This window comes from Myxocyprinus asiaticus, chromosome 19 (genome assembly GCF_019703515.2).
Source record: "Myxocyprinus asiaticus isolate MX2 ecotype Aquarium Trade chromosome 19, UBuf_Myxa_2, whole genome shotgun sequence".
In the NCBI taxonomy this organism is placed as follows: domain Eukaryota; kingdom Metazoa; phylum Chordata; class Actinopteri; order Cypriniformes; family Catostomidae; genus Myxocyprinus; species Myxocyprinus asiaticus.
Genome location: NC_059362.1, coordinates 5,471,249 through 5,491,191, shown reverse-complemented (window position 1 = coordinate 5,491,191; position 19,943 = coordinate 5,471,249). Strand labels below are relative to the sequence as shown.

At 43.3% G+C, this 19,943-nt stretch overlaps 1 protein-coding gene across 1 annotated transcript in view; it reads left to right on the top strand.

The window, feature by feature from the left end:
• LOC127409881 (unconventional myosin-VI-like) overlaps positions 1-19,943 on the top strand; it is a 490,797-nt gene that overhangs the window by 85,186 nt on the left and 385,668 nt on the right. The window contains exon 34 of the mRNA XM_051644812.1: positions 4,875-7,383. Coding sequence (XP_051500772.1) covers positions 4,875-5,074 — 200 coding nt within the window. The 3' untranslated portion in view covers positions 5,075-7,383. The remainder of the gene's footprint in view (positions 1-4,874; positions 7,384-19,943) is intronic.

Genomic DNA, 19,943 nt, shown 5'->3' with positions numbered 1-19,943 from the left:
CCCTTCAAGATCTATAAAAAAGCCCTGATCATCAGCGTTAGGTGCGTAAATATTAGCCAAAATCAGAATTTGCCCTTGAATTTCAGCTAAAATAGTAATTACTCTTCCTAATTTATCTTTAATCTGTTTGAGACATTTGAATTGTAAATGTTTATTTATCAATATAATGACTCCCTTGCTCTTACTTGAGCCAGCACTAAAGAAAACATGTCCACCCCATATCTTCCCAAATTTTTCAGCTTCCTGTGGGGAGAGATGTGTTTCTTGAAGAAACACTATATCATATTTCTTACGTTTAAGAAAAGTAATAACCTTCCTTCTTTTTATGGGGTGCCCCAACCCATTTACATTCCATGTGGAGAGAGATAGTACACTCATATTAACAACTGACATATTGATATAAAAAAAAAAACTGTGTGTGAAAAACAAAATTATGAAGACCACATTCCCCATTAGTGAAACAATCAACCCCGAACATCCCCCCGAACAAAACAAACAGAAAAAAGAAAAACGTGCGCATTAACCCCGCGCACGAAAGCGCCAACCGGCAACAATCCCTCAAAACTCAAAAGGTCCATGAATGCACACGAGTCCCCATGACAACTTTGCCATCGGATTGCTCAATTTTGCCTCACAAATTTGTGAGGCAAAATTACATAACAGAAAATACTTAGTAAAATAAACCCAGTCAATAGGAAGTATGAACACAAAGAATGTGTAGATTCATTCACAGAACTGTTTTAAAGGTGTGATCTTCCACAAAACAAATTCCAGCTGATATAAAACCGTTCAGATTCTTCGGACAGACAAACGAATGTTCAGTGAGCTGGCTGTTATGAGTTCAGCGGATGACGTAATCATTCCAATGTCTCGAAAAAAAATTAAAAACAAACTACATCCAGCAGGAGGAATAAGCACGAAGAACGAACAGATTAATCCACAGCTGTTCCAAAGGAGAGTTATTCAATAGAACAAGCTCCAGTCGCTAGGCGGAACCAATACAAAAAGAAACAAAACCGGCATCCCGGTTCCCCGGATGATCAAGTCAATTCACTCGGAGGCTGCATAAAAGTAAATACCATGACTTACACAATCCATCAACTTTATAAAAGACATCCTTTGTGTGAGCATGTAGATATTTTGTGGTCATCCGTAGTGTCCACACTCAATCTGTCCGGGAGCTTCAATGCAAATGTAATCTTTCATCAATGCAAAAGTTTCTTTAAGGAAAAGTGTTAATCACAAAACAAGCTCCAGCCGCTAGGCGGAACAAACGCAATAAACCCAAAATGTCGCCCAGCTTCCTCAAGAGTAAGTACAGCGAGTCAGGCCCACTCACATGAGAAACATCCAATGGTTTACTCAGACATCGATTCTATAAAAGACATTGCCAGATTTGGACATGTAAATACTTTGCGACCGTTTTTCGTTTCTATTCTCAGTTTTGCTGGAAACATCAAAGCGAACGAGATATTTTTCTGATGTAAGAGTTTCTTACATTCCTTGAACCGATCGCGTTTCTCTCTTGTTGAACTCGCAAAGTCCGGGAACAAGAAAATATTATGGTTCTTCCAAGAAAGCTTCCCTTTGCTCCTCGCCTGGCGCAACACAAGATCTTTATCGGATGATCTTAGAAATCTGGCCAGAATCGATCTGGGCCTATCTCCCTCAGCAGATCTGTGAGCCGGCACTCTGTGAGCTCGCTCGATTTCCAACTTGTGGCCTGTTATGTCGAGCAGACTCGGGACAAACTCGTCTAGGAATTTCACCATATCTCTGCCCTCCTCATGCTCAGGAATTCCAACAATTCTGACATTATTCCTGCGGCTTCTATTCTCAAGATCTTCAAGCTTTACAAGGAGATGTTCCAAATCAACTTTGGTCACGGGCGGATTAGCGGTTAATTCCCTCTCCGAAGATTCCAGAAAATCGATTCGTTTTTCAACATTAGTCACTCTTCTAGCTAACTCAGAGAATTTTATTTCCATCACCGTAATCGATCGACGTATTACAGCGAGATCCTCCAAGTCAGCAAGAATCTTCGTCAACATCACCAACATGTTGGACAACTGACGCTGGATCTCCTCTCCCGTCGCGCCATCCAAATCGAGTCCCCGGTCTGTAGGCCTGTCGGGGCTTTCATCCTGAACACGTAAGTGTCTTTTAATGTCTCCAGAGGCCGAGGATTTGGACTTCTTTGCCATTTTTTGCAACAAAGGGCAAATGTGTAACTGGGTGTATCAAAATTAACCAGATTATAACATGAAAATAATCGAAAATTCACCAAAGTGCGCAGAGCTCGTTGCTCACACATCTGCTCCTTGCATGGCGTCACGTGACTCCTGGCCCATGTTTTTTGGTGGTGTGTCGAGATCCAGAAATTCTGGTCGAAGGTTCAGAATTTTGTGTGCGATGTGGTGGGCACTCAGGTTTCATTTTGCCCCAGACTTTGTGTTCTGAGCGATGGGGCGGTCATCGATGTGGGGGATGGCCATATAGGGAACTGGGTTCTGACATGTGTGATGATTGCCAGGCAGGTTATTTTGAAGGGTTGGAGGTCAGCTGGTGCGCCCCCATATTCAGAGTGGTGAACGGAGGTGGGGAGGGTGGTAGCTTATGAGGAGGTGTCATTTGGAAGACGGGGTGGCTTAGATAAGTTTGTTCGGAAATGGGGCTGGTATTTGGAGTTTTTGGAGGGCTCTCTGGTGGGGTGTGGAGAGAGTAGTGTATTATAGTTTGTATGATTATTATGTGTGTGTACATTTCATTGTAAAAAAATTTAAATAAAAAAAAGAAAAAAAGAAAATGTGTGTCCACCGATGGTCCCCATCCATCCTGACAAAGCTTGAGAGGATCTGCAGAGAAGAATGGCAGAAAATCCCCAGATCCAAGTGTGCAAAGCTTGTCGCGTCATACCCAAAAAGACTTGAGGCTCTAATCACTGCCAAAGGTGCTTCAACTAAGTACTGAGTTAAGGGTCTGAATACTTATGGCAATGTGATATTTCAGTGGGGGTTTTTTTTAATACATTTGAAAAATTATCAAAAATCTGTTTTTTGTTTTGTCATTATGGGGTATGGAGTGTAGATTGATATGAAAAAAAAATTATAATTTAAAGCATTTTAGCTTAAGGCTGCAACATAGTTTCATCTGATATGCCATTTTTTTTTATTTGAGTAATGTATCGCGAAACGGCACGCTGTTAAACACAATGACCACATACGTGGACTCTATGCTCAGTTTCATTTAAAATATCCTATATTCACTGTGCATTATCGCATTGAGAATCAATGAATGCATCAAAAAACTGGAAATGTTGCTTTCAGAGGCTTTATACAGAGTTAAGATAAGGTGCATTAAATAAAGTGCATATCAAACTGTTCTGAGACAAGTGTACACTGGAGGTTTAGTCATTCAATAAATAGGGAGCAAGGGAGCATCCTATAGCTCTCTTTGCAACTAAGTGCATTCAATCCAAACTTCCTATTTAAAGTTAAGTTTCAGGCTGCAGATGATGTTTTGACCACTATATATACAGTGCCATGTTTGGCAGACATGGGACAATGGTAATCAGTACATAGATTCAGAATTTATAATGTGTAATTGTATTTTAACATGGTTGGCAGTAATTGGATTCTGCTGGCCAATATTTTGAATCAGGATTATTTATGCTAATTTCTGATCTAATGTCTGTAACATCTCAAAAACATGAATAACCAACACTCCTGGAAACATAATAAACAATTTGATGAAAAAATCTGACATTCTACAGCTTGGTATTATTTAAAATTTCACAATTTAGTCTCACTGTCCACATATGTGGACATACATTTTTAGGAAAACTATTTGGTCTAGGGGTCTCATGAAGTTAAATATTTTAGTAATTTAGTGTTGTTTTTTATTAGCATTTAATTTTTTGTGTCTGTGTACTGTAATTGCTTAATGTGTTTCTGAAATTTTATTGGTACTGCAATTTATTGGTAACTAATATCAGTGTCAGACAAAATTATTTTTATTTTCAAAATGAACAGAATATTAAATATTTAAAGCTAATATTATCAGGTCCAGTGTTGTCGAGTATCTAACTAAAATTAGTGCTATCTTAACTACATTTTTCAGTAGTGTGACATTAGCTGTTTGTTTTTTTTAAATAGTGTAACTTTTCCAGAAATAAGCTACCTTTTCCAATGCATAGCAGTGTAGTGTGACACATGACGTCACTGTGCAAGCAACTTTACAGCTGAGCGAACTGAGACAATATTTAAATTGTATCATAATCAAATTATAATGTCTCATAAGAAGCATTGTACTCAATAAATACTGCTCTGATTGCAAAACATATACAGTATCTGATATACAGTATATAGTAACTTGATTATGAGTATCTTGTAGCTTTAAAGCTTTGAGGTCATCTTTATTGTAGTGTATTCCTAACCGATGACAAAATTCACTTTTAGCAGATTTAAAATGTATTGTCTTTCATGGGAAAATTGACAAAAAATATTGATGACTCACTTTACACTAGACAGATTTTGGTTCAATCAAATGCTCTCTAGAATGAAAATGTCCCTCCCCTTAATGCCACCTGACACCGACTAGCAATAGGAAATCATGGTTCATGGCTTCCAACAAAAAGAGAGCCCTTTGATGTGTCCCACCCAATGTTCCTGTTTAAATAAGTCTATAAATAACCATAAATGAACACAGGAAAGAAAACTGCACATTAATAGGGTTTTTAATATTGGCCACCCTATCAGTTATCTTCCATAATCAGCCAAAACTTCTAAATCAGTGCCTCCCTATTCTGTGAAATATGCAATACCGATTTGTAAATGAATGTACATTTAAACTGTCGTATATGTTTGTCTCTGTAGGTAAGGATGATATGGAGATGTGCGAGTTGAGTTTGGAGGAGACTGGTTTGACACGGAAGCGTGGTGCCGAGATTCTCCCCCGCCAGTTTGAAGAGATCTGGGAACGCTGTGGAGGAATTCAGTACCTTAGAAACGCCATCGAGAGCAGACAGGCCCGGCCCACTTATGCCACTGCCATGCTGCAGAGCATGCTCAAATAAACATACACACACATTATATCTGAAGAGCATCTCTAATGCAACACTGCAAAAAAACAAAAAATTGTTTGTTTTTTTTTGTCTTGTTTTCCAGTAAAAACATCTAAACATCTTTCAAACAAGATCAATTTACTTGTGTAAGATAATAAGACTTGTTTTTAGAGAATATATCTTGCAGTTTATTTTCCCCACCACATTTGCAAATAACTGAATTTAAGCATAAATCTTACAACATTTAATAAGGTTACTGTATGCTTTAAACAAGACTGTTTGTCAGTGGGCTTAGAAAAATATACTTTATTCAAGATAAATTCTCCTATTATCTCAGACAACTTTGCTTCCCAAGTAAATTTATTTTGTTTTTAGGTTGTGTATATATATATATATATATATGTATGTATATGTATATATATATATGTATGTATATGTATATATATATATATATATATACACACACACACACACACACACACACACACACACACACTACCGGTCAAAAGTTTTGAAACACTCATTCTTTATTATAATTTTTTTCACATTTTAGAATAATAATAAAGTCATTAAAACTATGGAATAACATAAATGGAACTATGGGAATTATGTTGTGACTAAACAAAATCCAAAATAAATCAAAACTGTGGTATATTTTAGCATCTTCAAAGTAGTCACCCTCTGCCTAGAATTTTCAGAAATGTAGTCTTTACATTTTCTCAACCAACCTCTTGAGGTATCACCCTGGGATGCTTTTTAAACAGTATTGAATTATTATTATCCTATCTATATGCTGGGCACTTATTGGCTGCTTTTCTTTATTATTTGGTCCAATTTCAAAAACTTTTTTTTTTTATTCAATTTTAGATTTATAATTAAATAAATTAATACGGTGGCACAACTATATTTTTGTCTACAAAACTAATTTCAAACATTTAAGCATACGCCTTCAGATCAAAAGGTTTTAAAGATCATGGGAAACATTTCGGTCAAGTGTTTCAAAACTTTTGACCGGTAGAGTGTGTGTGTGTGTGTGTGTGTATATATATATATACTGGTCTGTGTGCGCACACACATACACACTACTCAGCTCTTTAGTTTGATGCTAACTTGACCAGCATTCACTTTAACTTTTTTTTTTTTTTTTTTTTGTATTTCTTTAGTAGCTTTCTCATGTTTTTTTTTTAATATATATATATTCTGCCACATTGAATCATTCCGTTAATTTGACTTAAATTACTGTTCTTGACTGTGTAATTGCCTCTAAACTGCCTCTTAATATAATTTACTTAATGAACAATTTTTTGTTATGATATATGATGAATATCAGTAATTCATAAATACTTCATTGGGAATGTTCCTTGGAAGAAATCCAATAAGTGTGTGTTTTCCTAACATTTAAATGAGTCTCACGCTAAAATAAAGGCATGTAGATATAAATACTGATATGGTTTAGCACTTTACACTTTTCTTAATTTTGATATCACTATCAGTCTAGCAGCTTGCAAAAATAATTTACAAAAGCTGTAATACAGTAAATACAATAACTCTGGTATGTAATGACCACTAAATTTGACTTTTTAATGAAAAGTGTTTAATAAAAATGATTTTAATAATATCATTTAGTTTATGGTATTGTAATTTTTTAAAGCTCTAATGTTGTTATAATTGTGACAAAATTATGTTCAATTATGCAAAAAGATACTAAGCATGGGTTGTAATTGTCATATCAGACCAAATAAGACTAATATGCAAATGGGAATTCTTAAGCTATGCAAAACTGCATATTTGTACAAATATAAACAAGGTCATTAGCATGGTGTAGGCTTGAGTTCTCCAACTAAATAAAGTTGTCTATTTTCTTTTCACAAACACCATCATTGATATTTCAAACACACACGTGTGTATGTGTGTGTGTGTGTGTATATATATATATACAGGTGCATCTCAATAAATTAGAATGTCGTGGAAAAGTTCATTTATTTCAGTAATTCAACTCAAATTGTGAAACTTGTGTATTAAATAAATTCAGTGCACACAGATTGAAGTAGTTTAAGTCTTTGGTTCTTTTAACTGTGATGATTTTGGCTCACATTTAACAAAAACCCACCAATTCACTATCTCAAAAAATTAGAATACATCATAAGACCAATAAAAAAAAACATTTTTAGTGAATTGTTGGCCTTCTGGAAAGTATGTTCATTTACTGTATATGTACTCAATACTTGGTAGGGGCTCCTTTTGCTTTAATTACTGCCTCAATTCGGCGTGGCATGGAGGTGATCAGTTTGTGGCACTGCTGAGGTGGTATGGAAGCCCAGGTTTCTTTGACAGTGGCCTTCAGCTCATCTGCATTTTTTGGTCTCTTGTTTCTCATTTTCCTCTTGACAATACCCCATAGATTCTCTATGGGGTTCAGGTCTGGTGAGTTTGCTGGCCAGTCAAGCACACCAACACCATGGTCATTTAACCAACTTTTGGTGCTTTTGGCAGTGTGGGCAGGTGCCAAATCCTGCTGGAAAATGAAATCAGCATCTTTAAAAAGCTGGTCAGCAGAAGGAAGCATGAAGTGCTCCAAAATGTCTTGGTAAACGGGTGCAGTGACTTTGGTTTTCAAAAAACACAATGGACCAACACCAGCAGATGACATTGCACCCCAAATCATCACAGACTGTGGAAACTTAACACTGGACCTCAAGCAACTTGGGTTATGAGCTTCTCCACCCTTCCTCCAGACTCTAGGACCTTGGTTTCCAAATGAAATACAAAACTTGCTCTCATCTGAAAAGAGGACTTTGGACCACTGGGCAACAGTCCAGTTCTTCTCCTTAGCCCAGGTAAGACACCTCTGACATTGTCTGTGGTTCAGGAGTGGCTTAACAAGAGGAATACGACAACTGTAGCCAAATTCCTTGACACATCTGTGTGTGGTGGCTCTTGATGCTTTGACCCCAGCCTCAGTCCGTTCCTTGTGAATTCACCCAAATTCTTGAATCGATTTTGCTTGACAATCCTCATAAGGCTGCGGTTCTCTCGGTTGGTTGTGCATCTTTTTCTTCCACACTTTTCCCTTCCACTTAACTTTCTGTTAACATGCTTGGATACAGCACTCTGTGAACAGCCAGCTTCTTTGGCAATGAATGTTTGTGGCTTACCCTCCTTGTGAAGGGTGTCAATGATTGTCTTCTGGACAACTGTCAGATCAGCAGATTGTGTAGCCTAGTGAACCAAACTGAGAGACCATTTTGAAGGCTCAGGAAACCTTTGCAGGTGTTTTGAGTTGATTAGCTGATCGGCATGTCACCATATTCTAATTTTTTGAGATAGTGAATTGGTGGGTTTTTGTTAAATGTGAGCCAAAATCATCACAATTAAAAGAACCAAAGACTTAAACTACTTCAGTCTGTGTGCATTGAATTTATTTAATACACGAGTTTCACAATTTGAGTTGAATTACAGAAATAAATGAACTTTTCCATGACATTCTAATTTATTGAGATGCATCTGTATATATATACACACACACATATATATTTATATATACACACACACACACATATATATATATATATATATATATATATATATATATACATACATACATACATACATATATACACACACACACACACACACACACACACACAAAACGATCAGCCACAATATTAAGATGCTATTCTTCTCACCACAACTGTACAGAGTGGTTATCTGAGTTACCGTAGACTTTGTCAGTTTGAACCAGTCTGGCCATTCTCTGTTGATCTCTCTCATCAACAAGGTGTTTCTGTCCGCAGAACTGCTGCTCACTGGATGTTTTTTGTTTTTGCCACCAAAAATATGGTTAAATATAAATGTTAAATCTAAATCTTAACTTTGAATTAAACATTGAGAGGGCATGTAAATTTGTAAATCCACTGGACAGTCTCAACAGTAAGCAGTTTATGACTGCCAGTCACATGTACTCACCTCAATTTGCTTTGGAAATTCATTCACCATTAATCGACGCTGCCATTGCATCACTAATTTGCATTTCCTCTTAATGTGTAGCTCAAAATTTAGATTTACATTTAGAAAGTTCTATACTTAAGATTTAGATTAGCATTTAGATTTAAATGTCTATTTGGACAAATCAGCAAAAAAAAAGGTAATTTTTTTTTAGGGGGGAGGGGGGAGCACGTTATTTATCATTCGGCACCCCATAGTATATCAATTAAAGAATGTTTCCAAAGGAGTCTGTCATTTTCTACGTTTTACAATACAACCATGCTAAAACACAAAACGAAGGGAATTCACTATGCATGTAAGACAAAACAATTTATAATAATTATACATCAAATCACAATTATGTTCCCAACTATGAGAGCATTTTGAGAATGTTAAAACACATTATGTATTCTCTATAACTAATAATTTCCTCATTGTGAGGAAACTAAATAATTTCTGTAATCATGTGCAAACATTCATTCTTGACATCCAGTGTGTTTCTGACATGTCAAATATGAATCAACAGCAACTGGGCTTGATCAATGTGTTCAGGACTTTTGGCTGCTCATTCTGAATCTGGAATCTTCATGAGTCTAGCATCACTGGAGGACAACATAAAATGCATCATCCTTGCTCTGTTAATAGAGAAACAATTAGTGTTGCATTAATGGGACAAATATTTGGTAGTGTTTTGTTTGTTTTGTTCACAATTCTTGTTTTTTGTCTTGGATGTTGTCTGCCTTATTGTATACGACAGACAAACACTTTTGGACATTGGTTCAGCAATTTCACACTATAAACCGGACTTCAAATTCCTCAATGCCGACCCGCTGTTTACAAACACGCAAGCGGAGCTCTTTGTCTGGGCAGTCCGGACACGGAAACACAGGAGGAAAAGGGGAAACAGAGCCGGCGTTCTCATCAGAGTAAGATGCCGCAAATCGACCCCCGCTACCCAGGATTCTACTGGCAAATGTTCAGTCTCTGGATAACAAGTTCTGCGAGCTGAAAGCGCAGATCTCTTTCCAACGAGAGACAAGGGACTGCTGCATTATCTGCCTAACAGAAACTTGGATGTCTGCGGAGATTCCAGACTCAGCCATTGAACCCGCGTGGTTCTCCGTGCACCGAGCGGACAGAGTGAAAGACCTCTCAGGTAAAAACAGAGGTGGTGGTGTATGTTTTATGATCAACAAATCCTGGTGTGATCAGAGGAACGTACATTCTATCAAGTCTTTCTGCTCTCCTGATCTGGAATTTCTCATGCTTCTGTGTCGACCATTCTGGCTACCGAGGGAATTCACAGCGGTCATTATCACTGCTGTGTACATCCCCCCACAAGCCGACACAGACCGGGCACTCAAGGAACTGTATGGGAGTATAAGTGAGCAGGAAACCACGCACCCTGAGGCCGCATTCATTGTGACCGGGGACTTTAATAAAGCCAGTTTCAAATCACACCAAAATACCATCAGCACATTAGTTTCAACACATGAGGGGACCGGGTTTTGGACCATTGCTACTCTCCCTTCCGGGATGGCTACAAATCCCTCCCCCGCCCACCATTTGGCAAATCGGACCACTCTTCCATTCTGCTTCTGCCCGCTTACAGGCAGAAACTGAAACAGGAAGCACCCACCCTCAGAACGATCCAGTGCTGGTCAGACCAATCAGATTCTACGCTACAGGACTGTTTTGATCACATGGACTGGGAGATGTTCCGGTCCGTCTCTGATGACGACATCGAGCTTTACGCTGATAGCGTAATGTGTTTCATCAAAAAGTGCGTGGAGGATGTCGTTCCGACCAGAACAACACGGATCTATCCAAACCAGAAGCCATGGATAAATAGCGATGTTCACGCGGCACTTAATGTGTGGACCTCCGCTTTCAATTCCGGGAACGCGGAGGAGCATAAACAAGCCAGTTATGCCCTCTGAAAAGATCAGAACAGCAAAACACCAGTACAGGAACAAGATTGAAGGACAGTTTAACACCACCAACTCTAGAAGCATGTAGCAGGGAATTAACATCATCACGGACTTTAAAGGGAATAAAAACTCCGCCATGAACACCGCTGCCTCTCTCCCGGATGAGCTAAATACTTTTTATGCTCGTTTTGAGGGAAATAACACCGCCCTCGTGGAGAGAGCTCTCGCGGCCAAAGCTACAGACTCCGTCTCTGTAGCGGATGTAACCCGATCCTTCCGACGGGTGAATATCTGCAAAGCCGCGGGCCCAGACGGCATTCCGGGCCGTGTCATCAGAGCGTGCGCGAACCAGCTGGCTGGTGTTTTTACAGACATTTTCAACCTTTCCCTCTCTTTGTCTGTAGTCCCCACTTGCTTTTCAAACGTCCACCATTGTGCCTGTTCCAAAGCAATCAAAAATAACTTGCTTAAATGACTGGCTTCCTGTTGCTCTGACCCCCATCATCAGCAAATGCTTTGAGAGACTAATCAGAGATTACATCTGCTCTGTGCTGCCTCTCTTTCTAGACCCATTGCAGTTTGCTTACAGCAACAACCGCTCCACTGATGATGCCATTGCATCTACAATACACACTGCTCTCTCCCACTTGGAAAAAAAGAACACTTATGTGAGAATGCTGTTTGTAGACTACAGCTCAGCATTCAACACCATAGTGCCCTCCAAGCTAGATGAGAAACTCCGGGCTCTGGGCTTAAACAGCTCGCTGTGCAGCTGGATCCTGGACTTCCTGTCAAGCAGACGCCAGGTGGTTAGAATAGGCAGCAACATCTCCTCATCACTGACCCTCAACACTGGAGCCCCACAGGGCTGTGTTCTCAGCCCACTCTTGTATTCCTTGTACACACATGACTGTGTGGCAACACATAGCTCCAATGCCATCATTAAGTTTGCTGATGACACGACGGTGGTAGGTCTGATCACTGACAATGATGAAACAGCCTACAGAGAGGAGGTGCACACTCTGACACACTAGTGTCAGGAGCACAACCTCTCCCTCAATGTCAGTAAGACAAAGGAGCTTGTGGTGGACTTCAGAAGAAAAGACAGAGAACACATCACCATCAATGGAGCACCAGTGGAGAGAGTCAGCAGCTTCAAGTTCCTGGGTTCCACATCACTGAGGAACTCACATGGTCCATCCACACTGAAGTCGTTGTGAAGAAGGCTCATCAGCGCCTCTTCTTCCTGAGACGGCTGAGGAAGTTTGGAATGAACCGCCACATCCTCACACGGTTCTACACCTGCACTGTAGAGAGCATCCTGACTGGCTGCATCTCCACCTGGTACAGCAATAGCACAGCCCACAACCGCAAAGCACTGCAAAGGGTGGTGCGAACTGCCAGACACATCATCGGAAGTGAGCTTCCCTCCCTCCAGGACATATATACCAGGCAGTGTGTGAAAAAAGCTCGGAGGATCATCAGAGACCCCAGCCACCCAAGCCATGGGCTGTTCTCACTGCTACCATCAGGCAGGTGGTATCGCAGCATCAGGACCCACACTAGCTGACTCCATGATAGCTTCTTTCCCCAAGCAATCAGACTTTTGAACTCTTGATCTCCCATGATCAAAATACATCAGCACTGCACTTTATTATTCTTACTCTTATATCTCACACCGGACTGTCATAAATAATATTATTATTATATTCTCTCTTAACAACTTACTATCAACCGACAGCCTGAATGTCAATACAGTACAATACAACCTACTGTACATTCTATATATACTACTATATATACTTTTTTTTTTATTGAATAATGTGTATCTATATTGTGTGTATTGTATACTGTACAGTGTATGTTATTATTTGTATATTGTTGTGTGTAATTTTGTGTATATTAGACTTTAAATTGTGCTGTGTTAATTTAATGTTATTGTAATTGGTGTATGTCTCATCACTGTCACGACTGCTATGTTGATCGGAACTGCAACCAAGAATTTCACACACCATTGCACTTGTGTATATGGCTGTGTGACAATAAAATTGATTTGATTTGATTTCACAGAGTGACTTGCACTCAAGCAACACAGCGGTTCCCTATCTGTCACTCACTCGACGTTGTGTCGATGTAGTGACACTAGGGGTCACTCTTGGGAGCCTGAGACACCTCTGGTCTTTGATAAAAGGCCAATGAAAATTGGCGAGTGGTATTTGCATGCCACTCCCCCAGACATACGGGTATAAAAGGAGCTGGTATGCAACCACTCATTCAGATTTTCTCTTCGGAGCCGATTGGTCATGCTCATTGAGCTGAATACTAATGTTCATTCACCTCTGCTGGATCTGATGGTGCATTTCAGCGGCTTCTCCCTCCTCTGCACTGGTGCACTGCAGAGAACGCCCCTGGGTGCTTCGGCAGAAAAACAAGAAAGTATATTTTCTGAAAGAGCTTTTCCTCCTCTAAAAGAGTATATATTTCTCTAAAAGAGTGGCACACACGGAACGTCTTTTTAAAGACGCGTCTTTTTAAAGATGCCTTTCCGATTGTGTGTTATTCCTGGTTGCGGTCGTTATCTCAACTTCGGATTGTCATGATCACTGTCTTTTGTGTCTGGGCGTGACCCATACGGAGGCAGCGTTTGCAGATGGTTCATGTTCACACTGTGAGAACATGACCATGGCAACGTTGCGGTCGCGGCTTGCTTTCGTAAGGTATCCCCCCGCGGACCTCCCATTCCCCAGCACGCTCGTCTGCCCCAATCGGGCTTCCGGATGAGTTCTCCGGCTCATCTCACAGCAAGTCTGGCTTCTTGTTCAGAGCCCGTTTAGATGATGAGCTCTTGAGCGCAGCATCAGAAAGTGGGCTTGTCCAGTCTTTGGCCCGGCCCCGGTGTGGAGCCCACCGCAGGAAGCAGACGCCACCCGTCTCACAGCCGGTGCCTAAAAACCCACGGAGGTCCTCAAAGTGCCCCTGAGACGGGCGACTCAGGGACGAAGGAACTCACTCACTTGGAGCTGGTAAAAAGACCACTCCATCCCCCGGTGGAGGGCCGGGCGGAAAATCTTTTGTTGCATTTTTGTTTGATTTCGCCGCATGCCCAAGTGGCTGCGGTACCCAACAGTTCAGCAAAAGAGCGGCTTCCTTCCTCCCTGGGTCACATACCCGGTGTGTACGGTCGTCACCACGACTACCATCCACGGGTTTTTTCTTGCAGGATTGGCGCTCCAGCGGTGGCCTTTCCGCCCCCGAGCGCCCAGCTGTGGCACACAGCCGCCCCCGATGTGGCATTCTCCACGGGTTATGAGGACAGGCCTCTTCCTCCCCCGTCCCAGGCTGTTCACAAGTGGTCACAAGGAGCCAGGTAAGTGCTTCGATGTCCCTAGACTCAGAACGGCCACGATGTGGTGTGGCACCTCGAGCTCCGCCCCGCCGCGAGGCCCCACCTGCCGGTACGTCCGACGACCTTGTCACCTTGGTCCCCCTTGCGCGGAACTTGGACACGTGGCTCACGCTTTCCAATCCGTTGCGATGGCTGATCCGGACCGTCCGACTCAGCTACGCGATTCAGTTCACCAGGTGCCCGCCCAGGTTCAGCGGTATTCACTTCACCTTGGTCAAGAGCGAAAACGCTGCCACCTTGCGCGTGGAGATCGCTACCCTCCTACGGAAGGGCGCGATAGAACCTGTCCCTCCAGGTTCTATCGGTGGGTTGCGGCCAATCTTGGACCTGCGAGTACTGAACCGGGCTTTACACAGACTCCCGTTCAAGATGCTGACGCAAAAATGCATTCTGGCGAGCGTCCGGCATCAAGATTGGTTCACGGCGGTAGACCTGAAGGATGCGTACTTTCACGTCTCGATCTTTCCTTGACACAGACCCTTCCTGCGGTTTGCATTCAAGGGTCAGGCGTATCAGTACAAAGTCCTCCCTTTCAGCCTGTCCCTGTCTCCTCGCGTCTTTACAAAGGTCGCAGAGGCTGCCCTTGCCCCGTTAAGGGAGGTGGGCATTCGCATTCTCAACTATCTCGACAACTGGCTAATCCTAGCTCACTCTTGAGACATGTTGTGCGCACACAGGGACCTGGTGCTCTCACACCTCAGCCGACTAGGGCTTCAGGTCAACTGGGAAAAGAGCAAGCTCCTCCCGGTTCAGAGCATCTCTCTTCTCAGTTTGAAGTTGGACTCAGTCTCCTTGACGGCGCACCTTACGAATGAGCATGCCCAGTCGTGCTGGCCTGTTTGAAGGCGTTCAAACAGCAGTTCCACTGAAACTTTTTCAGAGGCTCCTGGGGCATATGGCATCCTCGGCGGTGGCCACCCTGCTTGGGTTGATGCATATGAGGCCGCTTCAGCACTGGCTCTAGACTTGAGTCCCGAGATGGGCATGGCACCACGGGACACATCGCGTGGTCATCACGCCGGTCTGTCACCATCTTTTCAGCCCTTGGACCGACCTCTCGTTTCTACGGGCAGGTGTTCCTCTAGAACTGGTCTCCAGGCGCGTCATGGTCACGACAGACGCCTCCAAAACAGGCTGGGGCGCTGTTTGCAATGGGCACGCAGCTGCCGGCCTCTGGACGGGTCTGCGACTGCATTGGCACATCAACTGCCTCAAATTGTTGGCAATTCTGCTCGCTCTGTGGAGGTTCTGGCCGTTGATCCAGGGCAAGCACGTGTTAGTTCGGACAGACAACACGGCAACGGTAGCATGTCAACCGCCAAGACGGTCTGTGCTCTCCTTGTATGTCACAACTCGCCCGCCGTCTCCTCCTCTGGAGTCAGTAGCACTTCAAGTCACTGTGAGCCACTCACATCCCAGGCAACCTCAACACTACAGCCACGTGCTGTCACGGCAGGTTACCCTCAGGGGAGAGTGGAGACTCCACCCTCAGGTGGTCCAGCTGATTTGGAGTCAATTCGGATGGGCACAGGTGGATCTGTTCGCCTCCCAAGAATCCTCCCACTGCCCACTCTGGTACGCCCTCACCAAGGCTCCCCTCGGCATAGACACGCTGGCACACAGCTGGCCCCCTGGCCTACGCAAATATGCGTTTCCCCAAGTGAGCCTGCTTGTACAGACCCTGTGCAAGGTCTGGGAGGACGAGGAGCAGGTCGTACTGGTAGCACCCTACTGGCCCACCTGCGGTGGTAGACATGATCACTCAGGCTAGGGCCCCCTCTACGAGGCGCCTGTATGCTTTTAAGTGGCATCTGTTCACTAAGTGGTGTTCTTCCCGACGCGAAGACCCCCCAGAGATGCGCAGTTGGATCATTGCTTTCCTTCCTGCAGGAGAGGTTGGAAGGGAGGCTGTCCCTTTCCACCTTGAAGGTGTACGTTGCCACCATAGCAGCACACCACAACGCAGTCGACGGTAAGTCCTTAGGGAAGCATGACCTGATCATCAGGTTCCTAAGAGGCGCCAGGAGACTGAATCCCTCCAGACCGTGCCTCGTTCCCTCATGGGACCTCTCTGTAGTCCTTCAGGGTCTACAGAGAGCCCCCTTTGAGCCTTTGCAGTCAGCCAAGCTTAAGGCACTCTCCTTGAAGACTGCCCTCCTGACTGCACTCACTTCCATCAAGAGGGTAGGTGACCTGCAAGCGTTCTCTGTCAGCAAAATGTGCCTGGAGTTTGGTCCGGGTTACTCTCATGTGATCCTGAGACCCCGACCGGGCTATGTGCCCAAGGTTCCCACCACCCCTTTTAGGGACCAGGTGGTGAACCTGCAAGCGCTGCCCCAGGAGGAGGCAGACCCAGCCCTGTCGTTGCTGTGTCCGGTGCGTGCTTTACGCATCTATTTAGATCGCACGCAGAGCTTTAGAATCTCTGAGCAGCTCTTTGTCTGCTTTGGTGCACAGCAGAAAGGAAGCGTTGTCTCCAAGCAGAGGATCGCCCACTGGCTCATTGACGCCATAACTATGGCATATCTCGCTCAGGACATGCCGCCCCCGGTAGGGCTACGAGCCCATTCTACCAGGGGTGTAGCGGCTTCCTGGGCCCTGGCCAGAGGTGCCTCTCTAACAGACATTTGCAGAGCAGAGGGCTGGGCAACACCCAACACCTTTGCAAGGTTCTATAACCTCCGGGTGGAACTGGTTTCGTCCCAGGTAGTGGCACGCAACACAAGCGGATAAGCCCGGGATAGCCGGCCGGGTTTATTGCTTGCACATAGCGCCTTCCACCTCCTTTTGAGCTGAAGACGTGCGCCATTAATTCCCAGTAGTGTTCACAAGTTTGTTCCCTGGTTGATTTCCTCCGAGCCCTGTGGCAGTCGAGTTTTCGGAGAGACACGCTGCCAGCCCAGTACACGTGCTAACTAAGAGCCTGTTCTGGGGTAGGTGCTCCGCATGTGGCGGTTCCCTGTAAGGCTAACCCCATGCGATATATATATCTTCCGCTAATTCGTTTCCCTGTCGGCAAACTGCGTCTTCCTTGGGCAGAGCCCCTCTGCCCCAGTCTCCGTGTTTGTAGTAGCTCCTCCCCCATTGGGCAGGATCTACATTGAAGACTCTCCACATGATTTGAAAGACCATGTGACGTATCCTTCCACTTAAATATCCCCCCTTCTCTTTGGGTGAGGTGTGGTCTCCGCTGTGTCTTCCCCTTGGGAGGGACACCCCCCAACTAGACCTGGCGGCCCAGTCGGATAATCCCCCTTCTTTTTTAGGGAGTGGAAAAAAGAGAAGGGGGAAAAGAGGCCATGACTGGGTTAAGCCTGTCTCTATCTCTTGGGTAGTCGATTTGTCCCCAAAAAGGGCCATTCGACACTCATAACTATGTTGGGGGAGGTTACGTGTCGACCTGGTGTGCTGGCTATGAGGCACACAGTAGTCTGCCCACAACACACCACCACTTCACGTAACACAGTTTCGTACAGGGACCCCTAGTGTCACTACATCGACACAACGTCGAGTGAGTGACAGATAGGGAACATCATGGTTATTTGTGGAACGTCATGGTTACTTGTGTAACCTCCGTTCCCTGATGGAGGGAACGAGACGTGTCCCTCCTGCCATAACGCTGAACTACCCGCTGAAATGGCCAGACCTTATATCGGCTCCTCATCATAAAACCTGAATGAGTGGTTGCATACCAGCTCCTTTTATACCTGTATGTCCGGGGGAGCGGCATGCAAATACCACTCGCCAATTTTCATTGGCCTTTCATCAAAGACCAGAGGTGTCTCGGGCTCCCAAGAGTGACCCCTAATGTCACTACATCGACACAACGTCTCGTTCCCTCCATCAGGGAACGGAGGTTACACAAGTAACCATGATGTTATCTGCACACCAATAGTCTGGTGGAACCACAGAAAACCATGACAAATGACACTGATAAAAATTAGTGCTGTCGAAGTTAACTAACGCAAAATTCGTTTAACGCCACTATTTTTTTTAACGCCGTTAACACGTAATATGACCCTTTGAATAAACCGTAGTTCATGAGAAGCATGAACATGGGGAAATTATTATTATGTCTGTCCTTTTGAAGTGTTAGGGGTACATCTGGTAATGTTAATATTGTTGTAAGTAATCTAATTTCTAAACGAAAAGATCATTTATAAATTAAATCCTCGCGACTGAACGGGGATGTCATGTGCAGACTTTCATGGTGGAATTTAATTATAATAATATATTTTAATATAACAAATTGTCTATGCTTTTGAAACACACTGTCTACTGCAGAAGTGAAGAGTTCCAGATGAAGAATGTCAAATAAATATCCAAATATTGTTGGTCTGTCTAAACATGAGCTAGACAGTTACGCCGATGTAAAATGCTCATCCCAGACAAATTGGTGAGGGGTGAGGAATCACCTGTAGTATCGCTCCCCGGGTTCTGCCAGTAGTAGGCTACACACACATGTTTTGTATTAGCAGTATGGGCGTGAAGCTATAAAAGTATAATGATTTCTGTTGTTGGGGTTGGGGTTGGGGTTGGGGTTGGGGGGGGTTGGTACTGCTAATTTTTTGGTACTCACTAATATCCCTCTCTAAACACCAACCCCACCCTAACCCCAAGAACACCCCCGTGGTTACATAAAATAATACACACACAAATAAACCAAAAATAAATAAAATATATAATAAACATACATAATTAAACTAAACTTCTCTCTCCTCATTCCTTCCTTGAGAATCCCCCAAAACTGCCAAATACCTACCCCACTTCCTGAAAAACAAGTCCCCAAACCCCAGCCTTCTACCTGCCATCTCCTCAAATGCTGCCACCCTCCCCATCTTCGCACACCACTCCAGAAATGGTGGCGCTCCGTCCAACTTCCAACCCCTTAAAATAATTTGTCTGCCAATCATAATGCTAGTCAGAACCCAATTTTTATATATATTTGTCCCCCAAATTTATGACTGCCCCATCACCCAAAATACAAAGTAAAATTTGAGCGCCCAAAACATCACACAAATAATTCTGAACCTTCAACCAAAAATATTGGATCTTAACACACCCCCAAAAGACATGGGTTGTGTCTCCAATTTCTGATTGGCATCACCAACAGGTGGGTGTGTCTTTAAGACCAAGCCTATATAATCTAGAGGGGGTCCAATAAAATCTATGTAAAATCTTAAATTGCATAAGGCGAACCCTTGCATCTCTAGATGCAGACTTGACATTTTTTTAGAATCTTAGTCCACACTCCCTCCTCCAATACAGAGTTCAAATCTTTCTCCCATAATCTCTTCCTCATGACCTTTTCCAAAAGCAGTAATCACCTCTCCCAAAGTATCCCAAATTTGGGGGGGGGGGTGCTACTCCCAAAAACAATACAGAGCAGGTGGCGCAGCTGTAAATACCTATAAAAGTGAGATCTGGGAATCCCAGAATGATTAACCACATTTTCAAAAGATCTCAACACTCCAATCTCATACAGGTTGTAGTAACAAGAGTGTAGTAACCCCCCTCACAATGCGCTCTGACCAACAGAAAGGGGACTTATTAATATGTA